The following is a 14,036-nucleotide window of genomic DNA, read 5'->3' on the forward strand; positions in this document are numbered from 1 at the left end:
ACATGCGTTAATTGCGATAAAAAAAATAAAAAAAACTTAAAAGCATGCCCCCGGTGCGTTTGACAGTTAACATGGGGGCTGAGAAGGTGGTCTAAATAAATGATAGATTGCGCTGAAAAACGATAGCGCTCGTGAAGAAAATTATCAGGAAAATAAAGTATATCCAACCGGGGTCTTAATAATCGTTCCTCACGGAGATTCCTTCTGAGGATCGCAGCCTCTACGTCCACAGGCTCTCGTAGAAAAGGACATGCCATTTCTAACACTTCCTTCTGTCGGAGAGCTGCCTTCAGCCTTATAGACAACAAACTCAGAGTAGGTCTAACCACCTCCCGAGCAGGTTAGGTCCACGGCGTATGTTGCCGCAGCAACTAACTCTCGGTTGCGCTGAACCTGCTACCTGAAACGGAAAACCCAGAGTTTCCACTAACTCAGAGCGAACAAACTCGGGGTTGCCGCAAAACCAGCTACCTGAAACAGGGCTCTGGAGTCAGACTAGAAGAAGGAAATGATTTAGGGCTTAATGCTATCCAGACATGGTGTTCTGTCAGCAATATGCCCCTTATATTTGGGGATGTTTTGCAGAGGGGCGACAAGTGCTGGCAGCTTCTCCTACTACTTGTGCAAATAGTCAACATTGCGTTTTCACCTATTTTAACAGAAGGTTTGACCATTTTTTAAAAACATGTCATCACAGGCTATTCAAACATTTATTTCCCTCTAAAAGGCTTATTATCCACGTTAGATAAGACTTCTGGGGCCTGTTCTTCACATCTGATCAATGCGTTATGAGTCTAAGCATTATTACTTCAAAAAACAACTGAAAAGTTTTAAAAATGTAACTAAGACTCTAGCAAACAAACATCAAATGACTTGGCCTACAAGTTTGGCGTCTACCATTATTAAAAAGGGTCCTGGGAAAATGGTTGCTCTGTGTGATGTGAATGAGGGTGACAATATTGCATTGTATTTTAATGTTTTACACAGTGTCCCTTTAATATACTCCCATTCTAATTGTCCCATGAGGGGTCTACCGGAAGGGGCGACCTAACGAGCCCTATTGGCTGGTTTTACACAGGGTCGACAATGAAGAGACGGCAAGCAGCCAATTGCGTACACAGTCGATTGAACTAGGCCCGTTGATCACGCCTCTTGTGCTGAAGAAAATGACAGCAGACTCCCCAGACCAACTTGCAATCTACGATTGATCTTGGTCTGGAACGGGAACATAAAGAGCTCATCTAACGGAACGGAAACACAAACATCTTCTTTTCATGGGATAATACAGAAAAAAAAAATCCTGAGAAGTCCGATCCGCTAGATGCCATTCAATTGTCCATAATGCATTTTTAAAAAGACGAACACGCAAACAATGTCCGTCCGACCGACGGACAGTCTCCTCCCAGTCGGAGCAACACCCTACTGGTACTGATACTTGGACCGCCAGTCTCCTCCCAGTTGGAACAACACCGTACTGGTACTGATACTGGGACCGCTAGTCTCCTCCCAGTCGGAACAACACCCTACTGATACTCGCGTCAGAGCCGAACCACTGGACCAGAAGGCAGCAAAACAACACAGCCTTGGATAGTCAGACGTGGTTTATTGGATATGAAGTAGAATAAAGGTTAGAAGATGACCGGACTCGCCCAGTACTTCGCGGTGGTCGGAGTGGACCCGGATTCCGGCCTCGAACCCCAACATCTAACAGGTGCGTTATTAACGACATTAGATAGGAGCTTCTTCTGACTGAAGCCTATAACGATAAACACCGTGGAGTCTGTGTGTTGATGGAAGCTTTCTTCTGTGTCAGCTTATATGACAATAAAACGATGGAAACCATTTGAGATGTTGACCAACATCAATCCATCCCTCATTACCGGGGAACACAGACCGTATACCTTTAACCTGATCCTTTTAGGAAAGACCAATATCATGGCCATGCAATTAATGGAATCTAAACGGGCTTTTCCCACTGTTTCATTACAAACCAAGCGTTAATGGTATTTTAAAAACTCGATTTACACAAATAAATACAACGGTAAGATAGTGCATCGGTCCTCCTGGCTTAAAGATGGACATATCGACCTTCATTACTACACAGCTGATGTGGGCTGGCCTACACATCCAGTTAGCATAGCAATCATCAAGGCACTGCTACTCTGCATGCTGCTGTGTACAAGATAACTCATCACTGCGTGATGCTGTGTACAAGAGAACTCATCACTGCATGATGCTGTCTACAATATAACTCATCACTGCATGATGCTGTGTACAAGAGAACTCATCACTACATGATGCTGTCTACAAGAGAACTCATCACTGCATGATGCTGTGTATCATGTCTGTTCTAATGCATCACTAGTGTCACATCAATGAATGAGGACAGCAATTCAATTCTGGTAGACAACAAAGCGCAGCAGAGCTCTTATGTAACAGGAGTACAGTGCAGTACAGTGCTCTTCCTTTGGGGAAGGATCTGTGTATCTGATCAAACAATCTGAAATATATCCTGCGTGTGTGTGAGCACTCAGCACTTTTTCATCACCTGTAAAGGATTGTGATTGACACACACAGTACTTTTGCCTTAGCAGTGTGTGTGTGTGTGTGTGTGTGTGTGTGTGTGTGTGTGTGTGTGTGTGTGTGTGTGTGTGTGTGTGTGTGTGTGTGTGTGTGTGTGTGTGTGTGTGTACAGAGAGTCTGCTCTTGTTAGGCTCTCAATAGAGTCCTGCCTAACCACATCTCTCCCTCCATGGTTCATATCTGGACGCAGAGTCTCGTGGAATCAGGGCGTTGATGCATGGAGGCAAAAGTCTCCTCTATTCCTTCATCATGTGTAATACTAGCATCATCAAAGCTAACCACACACACACACACACACACACACACACACACACACACACACACACACACACACACACACACACACACACACACACACACACACACACTGTAATCCGTCCTGATTTAAGGAGGGGAGACCATGAGGATGGTTGGTTTCAGAGAATAATATTAAACAGTATGAATCTGTTGGTCAACGTTCTTCTCTATCGTATCAGGTCAGAGGTGCAGGAAGGTCTAGTGACTAGAGCGCTCCACTTTAAGCCAAAAGGTTCTATGTTCGATGCCCAGTGTCCACGATGTACTTGTGGATATCTTAGAGCGAGATGCCTAACCCAGCCTGAATGTATCAGTGTTCACTGTCAGTCACTTGGTTGGTGACAAGCATCTAGCACTCTGTTCATCCTGACAGAAACCAAAAATAAAATTCCTCGAAAGAGAAAATGCAAATATAGTTGTGGCTGTGAGAGGAGTGCAACACATTCCTCTAATCACTCCATAAGGACCGACGTCTGTCGCCATTCGCCTTCCAGCTGAATCCACCAGTGGGTCAGACCAGCCTCGGGCTGGGTGGCTCTGTGTACATGGTTACCTTGGTTACCTTGTTAGCTGGTGTTTGGAAAAGGGAAGCTGCTGACCGCTTGTTTACATGTTCACCCTCCTCCACCCATCAGCATCAAGGGCTGCCATAGCAACTAGCACATGTCTGTCTGTCTGTCCGTCTGTCCGTCCGTCGAATTATTTTTTTGATCTATTGTTTTATCTCTTAGTTGTTTGGTCATCTAGCTGTCCTCTGGGCCTCCCTCTCCCCCTCATATCCCCACTGCGTCCTGACCCATCATATCTTGGTGCTCCCACAAACACCACGCATGACTGCGGGGTCAGTTCAGTTTGTCAACCGGACATTGATGGTTGGTACTGCAGTTCCTGCATTACCAAGCTCATCTTTGACCAGCTTGATCTTTTCCTGAAATGTATAAAATTAGTCTAGAAAAATATCATTTTCTGCCGTTGAGGCGGATACTAAGCTGAGCCGTCTTCCACTTCGTGACATTACAATGTCTACTCTTCACTGCATCTTTTCATCTTCCTCATAATGAGTTACATCACTTTAAGCAAGTGTTTCTGCTCTCTCTACTTCTTTATAAACTAAAAGCATATTGACCCCAGACCCCAATGTCTCCTCCTGACTAGGACTGAACGATGAATCGAATTTAAATCAAAATCGTGATATGCATATTTCAAAGGCTGTGGAAGCAAAAATAGTTAAATAAAGAGGTTATAATATCTATTAATCTTAACACATCGGCCTGTGTGGCCTATTTTAGTGAATAATACAGAACATAAGGAACTTAATAATTTAAAAAAATTGCATTATTAAATCGCAATCGCAATATTGGTCAAAATACTATACTACTAACCCAAATCGTTCATCCCGAATCCTGACCTCGCGACCTCTGTTTCCAAGCAAATAAAGGCTTTATCCTCCTTGCAAAAGAAGTGCTTGTTTAACCATCTCTCTCTCTCTGCTGCCTGTCTCTCTCTCTCTGTCAGGAGAAGGATTTGACCAGAGCCCGATCCGAAGGTCGTTTAAGTCGAAGGTTCTAGTCCATTACCCAGAGAGCACAGACCGCTGTCCCTTTAATAAAGATGCTGTCAACCTGGTGAGATTGACAAATTGCTCAAAATGCTGTTTTGATCTAAGGAGAGATTTCATCTTCTGCTTTTGTCTTTTACAGAATAGCTTTTCTTTTATTTTTATAAATGATTGTTCTGAAGACCACCCCCACCTCTGTTCTTGTCTCCCTGTTCTCTCGTCTGCCTCTCCCCCTCAGCTGTGCATGCCCCGGGGGCTGGTGTTCCGGACGCAGTCAGACGCCCGGGAACCCCTCTTCCACTCCTTCACCATCACCGCCGACGACGGCACACGCACCTACGGCTTCGTCCACACCTTCTACGAGCGGGTGACCAACCCCCGTATCACCACCGCCATGCAGACCTTGTTCCAGATGCATCGCGTGGAGCACCAGGCGTCGAGCTCGGCCTCCTCCCCCTCCTCCTCCTATGGGTCCTCTCCCTCCGCCTGCAGCATGGAGTCCCTTCTCAGCAGTCTGGACGGCTCCGACGCCGACTCCCTGGCGGGCGGGGGGGGGGGCTCTCCCTGTCCGGGCTGCACGGCGTCCTTTGACCCGGCCAGCGACACCTTGTACGGCTCCAAGGCCCTCTGTCTCCTCATGCCCCTCCCCTTCCTGCAGGCCGCCCGCAACTTCCTGTCCCAGTTGTACCAGGCTGTGATGTCCCCGGCGGCCCCCCCGCTGCCCTTGGAGAGCTACATCCACAACGTCCTGTATGAGGTGCCGTTGCCCCCCCCTGGGCGGTCCCTCCGGTTCCACGGGGTCCAGGGGCCCATCGTGTGCCAGCAACCCGACGCAACCGACCTGCCCCTGGGAGAATACCCCCTGGGGGACGCCTTCGCCCTACTGGGGGTGGACAACGTGGTCCGTCTGCTCACCTGTGTGCTGCTGGAGATGCAGGTCCTGCTGTACTCTCGAGGTAATCCCCTCCGTCACTGAAGCTCCACTGGACTGTCTTTGTGCTTTAGGCGGCCGGGACCTGGCATCCGTTAAGCGTTCACGGTCAGATGAGGAGAAACATCCCAGTAGTGCAATAAATCAACTATGACTGTACGAGTTATGGTGGGAGTTGGATAGTGGGAACAGCACTTTAGACTTAGCGAAAAGGCATTTTGTAGTGTTCTTAAAGGAGTAGTTCAGAATTTTTGACATAGGGCCTGATCCCCAAGTTAGCCTGGGTGTTCAGTTTTCAACACATTTCATTCAGTCCTTCTAGTTGCAGAGTTCGCTCGTGCTAGGCTAGCGCACGGCAACGGGCAATACTAGCCTGCTATTAACACAGTCTTACCCACTCAACAGTACACCCGAGGCAAATCAATTATAGCGCCAGACTATAGATGTAAATGTCTGTTGATAGAATAATGTTAGAAATAAAACTAACCTTGCATCGCATGAATTATCGCATTTTGAGGGATTACTTTCTCTGCAGCAGTGGAATTTAACCTAGGTATCATTCCACCGCTGCCGTAGCCTACTACCAGGAATATAACACTGTTGCTGAGATACAGCAAATCCCTCAAAATGCAATGCAATGCAAGGTTGGTTATTTTTCTAACATTATTCTATCAACACAGACATTTACATCGACCGTCTGGCGCTATAATTGATTTGCCTCGGGTGTACTGTGGAGTGGGTAAGACTGTTTTATTAACAGGCTAGTATTGCCCGTTGCCGTGCGCTAGCCTAGCATGAGCGAACTCTGCAACTAGAAGGACTGAATGAAACTGTCTCCAATGATAAAGAACACCAAGGCTAACTTGGGAATCAGGCCCTATGTCCAAAATTCCGAACTACCCCTTTAAGTCGTCGTTCACCAAAAGCACATGGCTAAATGGCAATGTGCCATTGTCTACAGTCGTTGCAGGTGCGCTCACACTAAATGCAAGCAGTAGAATCGTTACAAGAAAGTCATTTAGAAAAATTATATTGGCAAATGTTGTTTTAGTGAAGCCACGACAGACGGTTAAGATGGTTTTATCACCCAGACCGGGATTGTCCCTGCAAGAAGTTTACTTTGAGTGTAATTTAATGCTCTGTGAGATGATCTTTTCTTTTAGATATCTGCATCTGCCTGCATCTTTGTTTGAGAGTTTAGAGTTCAGACCCCTCCTGGTCCATCTCTGGATCTTCATGGCGTCTCAGAAACGGAGGGAGGGAGCTGAGATGGGGAGGGCATTATTCGGTTGTTTATTTCCCAGCTTTGCTGCTCTCCCTCTTTACCGTCCTCAGTCCTACTGCCCCTTAATATACAGCCTCTCTGTTCCTCCCACCAGACCTGCAGTGTTTGATGACCGTGGCGGAGGGCATCACCTGCCTGCTGTTTCCCTTCCAGTGGCAGCACATCTACCTCCCCATCCTGCCTGGCCCTCTGCTGCACCTGCTGGACGCCCCCGTCCCCTTCCTGATGGGGCTCCAGCGCAGGGACGGGGTTCAAAGGTCGTCCCTTAACCTGCCCCATGAGGTATGATGACGGAGGGATAAAACATAATTCGCCCTTATAATCCCCCCAGCTTCATTCTGATAAATATTGTGTTGTCAACAAGACCATGTTTTTCAGATGCTAATACTGAAAACTGTTGTTTAGTTTGTTGTTTGCTTGCAGGTAGCTAAATGTTTAGCTTGATGTTCAACTTGTTATTCAGTCAGTAAGCATGTTTAGGATGCTACTGAGACGCCAGCCTGTAAAGCTCCCATGGTACACTTTCTTCCAGAATTTAACTTTGGTCGCTACTGGGAGATCATGTTAAACAAATTTGGGTTGAACTGAAAAACGAGTAGCGCTCGTAGCTCTTAGTGATGTGAAGTTTTTCTTCAGTAAATTCAAGTTGGATATTCTCTCCCTGGGCCCCCTCATCTAAGTTTTGAATATCCACAGAACAGGAGCCGATGTTTGGCCCTTCGTAACGACTTTAACTTGGAGAAAGGCTTGTCGAGGGTACCATTGGCTCAGTTCAAAGGTTTATTTTTTTATTTTATTTTTTTATAGAGTTAGATAGAGAGGAAGGTAGGGGAGACAGAGGGGAGGTAGGGGAGAGAGAGGGGAGGTAGGGGAGAGAGAGGGGAGGTGGGTGAGATAGAGGGGAGAGAGAGGGGAGGTAGGGGACATAGAGGGGAGGTAGGGGAGAGAGATGGGAGGTAGGGGAGAGAGAGGGGAGGTAGGGGAGATGGAGGGGAGGTAGGGGCGATTGAGGGGAGGTATGGGAGATAGAGGGGAGGTAGGGGAGAGAGAGGGGAGGTAGGGGAGAGAGAGGGGAGAGAGAGGGGAGGTAGGGGAGAGAGAGGGGAGGTAGGGGAGAGAGAGGGGAGGAACTGAGCCCGGGTCTCTGCGGTCAGGACTGGGCCATAATGGTACGCCCTCTACCCGGTGAGCCAACGGGGCGCCCCGATGGGGAAGTTTAAACGGTCCAATCCTCCAAAGACCAGAGTCTTTCACGGGTCTTATTTTGCAAACCCACACCCGCCCTTACCTGCCCTCACCAGCCCTCACCTGCCCTCACCCGCCCTCACCCCCATACCTAAAACTGCATCTGACCCGTTTTCCGACAGTAGCACGAATTACATTCCCGAGCCGGGTCGGCACAAAATTTGACACATTGGATGGAATGACGGGGAATTACACTATCTGGTGTTTGGCGTGGTGCTTTAGATTGCTGTGCAAAAACAGCTGTTGACGGTTTTAGTTGACTCCTCCGCTCATCCTCATTCGCTGCGCTGGATTCAGGGATGGCAATGATCAATCTGAGCAATATTGGGAAATGAATGACGTGCTCTCCCAACCATGATAAAACATCAAAAGAGTCATCTTCAGATGTTTTGTAATCAATGTAAGTAGCAACTTCGTCCCGATACTGCAGGGCCTCATCACTGGAATCCTCTACGTCCGATAGTCGTTGCCCGACTTGTATCCCATTGTATCCCCCACCCGAGAAGCATGCTCGAGTGTCAGCGTCCGCTGACACTCGAGCATGCTTCTTGGGTGGGGGTCAAAATATTCCTGCATTTTGAAATGCAGGCATATTTGGTAGATGTTTCACTAATAATGATTTTTATATTTGCACGTGACGCCTTGAAAACGGCAATCCATCCCGTGTCCGACGCATACTTATTTTTCAACCGTTGCATCACCCGTTTCAATCAAATCCGCGGGTACCTGAACCCGTTCAGGACTCTGCCCCAGCCTGACTGAGGTCTAACCGGTCAGCTCCCCTGATATATCTGGAGGAATGTAAGAATGACATGACTAGAAATGCCCTGATTGAGGAGGAGTCGATGACCACCTTAAAGAAAGTCCTCTATGGAACGAGAGATGCTGGTGGGATGTCTCGTTTATCCATACTCACATGGTCAGAATGTCAGGGAACGTTCCAGCATTGATATTCTTCCTGTCTGAAGACTATGAGGATGAACTGGGGCAGAGATTGAGTGACTGGGACTCCTTATGTCCATCTTTATGTTCACTGCTGGAGTTTTAAAGGCAGTCTTACTCTAATCAGTTAAAGTCCAAGCCCCTTTATCCCTCCCACCCTCAGCTTTACCGTCCGCAGTCCTCACAGTGTGTCAGTTCCACCTTAAACTGCACAGCCCTGTCCGCGTCAGACCGTACCTCCCCCTCCTTTGTGCAGAGTCATGGGACATGGAGGCATCCTGGTGAAAGCTGTGGAACCCCCCTACAACCTAGTTGTTGTTGTTAACTGTAAGGAACTGCAGAGGCAATGCCATGGTGGTGGATTGTGCTGGATGTAAAACCCTTGCATTTCCTGCCGCCGGGATTGGATTTCGTTTTCTGCTGCAGAAGGAGCGATTTTCTTCAATGCAGAGGCTCTCCCGCTGAGGGAAAACAGCGCCTGTGTTTCTTTCCACAGTACAAAACACAGATCCAGAGACAGTCTACGACCAAACGCTCCTTCAGGAAATGGTCTCCTGAAGCAGCAGAGGCTCTGAGGGACTGCTTTGAATGTACTGACTGGAGCGTGCTGCAGGAAGCATATGGTGAGGATATAGAGGGGGTCACACACTGCAGTACTGACTACCTGAACTTCTGTATGGACGTTGTGGTCCCTATCAAAACGGTATGCTGCTTCCCCAACAACAAGCCCTGGATCACCAGTAATGTCAAGGACATCCTGAACAGGAAGAAGAGGGCATTCAAGGATGGTGACAGAGACGAGCTGAAGCGCGTACAGAGGGAACTCAAGGTCCACCTGAGAGAGGCGAAGGAGGAATACAGAAGGAAGGTAGAACAGAAGCTGCAGCATAACAACATGAGGGAGGTCTGGGATGGCATGAAAACCATCACAGGCTGCAAGAAGAAGGGCAGCATCACAGGAGAGGGGGATGCTGGAAGAGCAAACCAGCTAAACCTGTTTTTTAACAGGTTTGACACTCCTGCTCCCACAACCAGTGATGGCCCACTTCACACCCCCACCATGTCCATTACCTCCCCCAATTCCACCACCTCAGACTGCAGACCACCCCCACCCTCCACACCCATGGACAGTTCAACCCCCCTCCACACCACCATCACCAAGGATCAGATGAGCAGAGAGCTGAGGAGGCTTCATCCAAGGAAAGCAGCAGGCCCGGACAGAGTGTGTCCAAGGATGCTTAAAGCCTGTTCTGCTGAACTGGGGGAGCCACTCCAGCACTCCAGAGCACTGGGACCCTCCCCAGTGCTCTGGAAGACTTCATGTCTCATCCCGGTTCCTTAGAAAAAACAACCCAGGGAGCCGTGTGACTTCAGACCAGTAGCACTGACATCACACATTATGAAGACATTTGAACGGCTGTTGCTCCATGTCCTCAGACCCCAGGTCCTCCACGCACAAGATCCACTGCAGTTTGGATACCAGGAGAAGGTGGGCGTGGAGGATGCCATCCTCTATCTGCTCCATAGGGCCCACTCTCATCTGGACAGGGAGAGCGGCGCTGTGAGGATCGCGTTTTTTGATTTCTCCAGCGCCTTCAACAGCATCCAACCGTTCCTGCTGAGAGACAAGCTGACAGAGATGAGAGTGGACCCACTCCTGGTTACATGGATTACGGGCTACCTCACAGAGAGACAACAGTACGTTAGACTGAAGGGCTGCACGTCAGACACTGTGGTCAGCAGCACCGGAGCACCACAAGGGACCGTGCTCCCTCCCGTCCTCTTCACCTTGTATTCAGCCGACTTCCGGCATAACTCTGGGCTCTGCCATGTGCAGAAGTACTCAGACAACACTGCGATAGTTGGCTGTATCAAGGATGGAAGGGAGGGGGAGTACAGGAGCCTGGTCGAGGACTTCGTGAGGTGGTGCAGGTCCAACCATCTGCAGCTGAACTCCTCCAAGACCAAGGAGATGGTGGTGGACTTCAGAAGGAAGAAATCACATCTCCAACCCGTGTCCATCGAGGGGGTTGATGTGGAGGTGGTCAGGACCTATAAATATCTGGGACTGCAGCTGGACGACAAGCTGGACTGGACAGCAAATATGGAAGCTTTATACAGGAAAGGGCAGAGCCGTCTGTACTTCCTAAGAAGGCTGGGGTCTTTCAACATCTGCAAAAAACTACTGCAGATGTTTTACCAGTCTGTGGTGGCCAGCGTGCTCTTTTATGCAGTGGTTTGCTGGGGAGGAAGCAGCAGGAGGAGAGACGCTGGTCGAATGGACAGACTGGTGAGGAGTGCTGGCTCAGTAGTGGGCACAGAGCTGGACTCTCTGGTGACAGTGGCAGAGAGAAGGACCCTTGACAAACTGCTGTCCATCCTGGACAACACCCACCACCCTCTGCATGACACCTTCACCAGGCAGAGGAGTGTTTTCAGTGGCCGACTGCTGTCCCAGTCCAGCTCCACTAATAGACTAAAAAACTCTTTCGTCCCCCTGGCCATCAGACTGTACAACAGCTCCCAATAAAGGCAGGGAGGACAATAGATAACAACAATGGACATTTTATTTATTTATTTATTTATTTATTTATATCTGTATTTTTGCACATCCATCTGCACTGTTTTCATGTATGTGTTAGGCTGCTACTGGATACTTGAATTTCCCCCGGGATTAATAAAGTATATACTGTACATCTATCTGTCTGTCTGTCTGTCTGTCTGTCTGTCTGTCTGTCTGTCTGTCTGTCTGTCTGTCTGTCTGTCTGTCTGCCTGCCTGCCTGCCTGCCTGCCTGCCTGCCTGCCTGCCTGCCTGCCTGTCTGTCTGTCTGTCTGTCTGTCTGTCTGTCTGTCTGTCTGTCTGTCTATGTATCTATCTATCTATCTATCTATATCTAGACGGCTCCCAATGTTGACTACTTTGGAAAGAAAGAAGAAAGTTGGCAAACCAAGTTTCTGTGTCATCTCTGCTGGTTCCTGTAACTGCTATCTAACTGCTACAAAAAAAACTGATTGTTGGTCTGTGTCAACACTGTCACCCCTGACACTGCACTAACCAGGACAACATTATTCACGCTGCTTAACATTCGCTCTTTAAATAACAAAAACCTCCTTATCCTTGACCTTATCTAAGAAAAACCACTGGATTTTTTTATGATTTACTGAGACATGGCAGAACCGGCAAGAGTACATAACTCTCAACCAAGCCACTATGGATATATCCAAAAGCATTTCAGCCTTGGCCGTGGCGGCGGGCTTACTGTTATCTATCGTGCTGACATCCTTGTCAAAGGGATCCCAGTGAATGAATCACGGAGTCGCTCACAAACTTCCACAAAAGACTCAAAACTCACCTGCTCGAAGTTCACCTAGACTCGGCATAGCCATCCTATCCCTCGCCCCCACCATTGTATGTTGTACGTCCTGGAACTTAATGTACGCACTTGATGTCCACACTTAATGTACGTTGTATTTATTCATAGTACTTAATTGTGTAGCATATGCAGTAGCTGCTATCATTGCTGTACACGGGGAATGGGTTAGCCTAGCGATTGTTAGTACTTGCACTTGGCTCTATGAACATCTTTACTGTATCGAAAGCGATATATTGTTTCACTTCTTGTGACAAATGTACTTATTGTAAGTCGCTTTGGATAAAATAGTCTGCTTAATACCCTAAATGTAAATGTACTGTTGACTGGGTCCAAACAGCTACAGTTTCTCCTGTAGCTGTAGTCTACTGCCCCCCAAAGCCTCTTCCTGCTTCCTACCAGAGCCCACCAAACTGCCACCCACAATCTCCCCGACACCATGTCTGCCATCCTGCTGAAACCATTGACCTGGTGAACCAGAAAACTGCCTTAGTTATGTATAAAGCTCGTAATAACCTACTTCTTCCTAACATCCATGTTTGGATATAAATATTGACCCTTATGGGTATATGTAGGCGTGTATGTATGTACAGTATATATGTAGGTATGTATATGCATGTTAAAGCAAACACACTGTATGTATGACATTTGTTTGTTAATCTTAGAAATGTGAAAAGGGGGGGCTTGATATAAGGCTGAAGCTTCTGCCCCTACCCTTTTGGTTACAACCAATTAAATGCATGGATTCATTCATTCATTCATGCTGGGTGATTTTAATATTGATCTGGATTCCAGAAGTTGTTGACTTGCTACAGATTTTTTTTTATTACTGCTTGACTGCTTACATTTTACACAACACATAAAGGGCCCCACACATGACAAAGGGGCACACGCTGAACCTTGTGTGCTGTGCTGGCATAACCCTCTCCCACCTGCAGTGCACTGAACTGGCTGTCTCTGACCGCCATTCCATCTTGTTCTTGGTCCCTGTGCCTCTCCCAAAGCAGTGCACCAAACGGCCCATCACGTTCAGAAACGGGTGTGTATTTCCACTCTATCCGACTCCCTGGCGACCCCCCCCCCCCCCCCTACCAAACCGTTGATGGCATGGTGGAACACTAAAGCCATGCCCTCACCCTCAGCCTCGACTTTGTAGCTCCTCTCACCACGCGCTGCATGTCGTTCCCTCGCCCCTCCCCCTGGTTCACCCTGCACTCCGCAGAATGAAGACCACAGGACGTAGGCTCGAGAAACGATACAGCAGAATTCAGCATTCAAAGAACATGTCGCAAACTACATAGAAGCCCTTTCCCAGGCAAAAACAAGGTATTACTCCACACTTATCAGTAACCAATAAAAATACCCCAAAATTCTCTTCTCCACCATAAACCGTCTTCTTCACCCTCCTGATGCCGCTAAACCCTCGGATGCTGCTGACCTCTGCTCCACGTTCCTGGATTTCTTCCAGCAGAAATTGGACACACTCAATCGGCAGGTCCAGTCTCCTGGGTTCTCCCCTTGCCCCACACTGCCCCAACTGGATTCTCATTCTCAGCTGCCCAGTCACCTCAGTGCTGCCTATCTGCCTTCTCTCCACTGGATACCAACAGGTAGAAAAACTAGTCACCTCAGCCAGCACTTCAAACAGCAGTCTGGACCTAATGCCCACCTCCCTGAATAAGGCCTGTCTTCCCATCCTCTGCCAACCAGTGGAAAACATCATAAATGCATCTCTGGCCTCTGGTGTAGTACCATCCAGCTTTAAAATGGCGGCAGTCATCCCCACTCTCAAGAAGCCAGGCTCATACCCAGACGACCCCAAC

The 14,036-nt window shown here is 48.2% G+C and overlaps 1 protein-coding gene across 3 annotated transcripts in view; it reads left to right on the top strand.

The window, feature by feature from the left end:
- Nucleotides 1-1,133: 1,133 nt before the first annotated feature.
- LOC115550626 (DENN domain-containing protein 5B) overlaps nt 1,134-14,036 on the top strand; it is a 45,942-nt gene continuing 33,039 nt past the window's right edge. For all 3 annotated transcript variants that reach the window (XR_003977926.1, XM_030365836.1, XM_030365837.1), the window contains exons 1-4: nt 1,134-1,711; nt 4,396-4,505; nt 4,677-5,394; nt 6,749-6,936. Coding sequence is in view for 2 of the 3 variants with exons in the window: in XM_030365836.1 (XP_030221696.1) it covers nt 1,636-1,711; nt 4,396-4,505; nt 4,677-5,394; nt 6,749-6,936 (1,092 nt within the window). In the remaining variant the exon portion in view is untranslated. The remainder of the gene's footprint in view (nt 1,712-4,395; nt 4,506-4,676; nt 5,395-6,748; nt 6,937-14,036) is intronic.

Source organism: Gadus morhua, chromosome 9 (genome assembly GCF_902167405.1).
Source record: "Gadus morhua chromosome 9, gadMor3.0, whole genome shotgun sequence".
In the NCBI taxonomy this organism is placed as follows: domain Eukaryota; kingdom Metazoa; phylum Chordata; class Actinopteri; order Gadiformes; family Gadidae; genus Gadus; species Gadus morhua.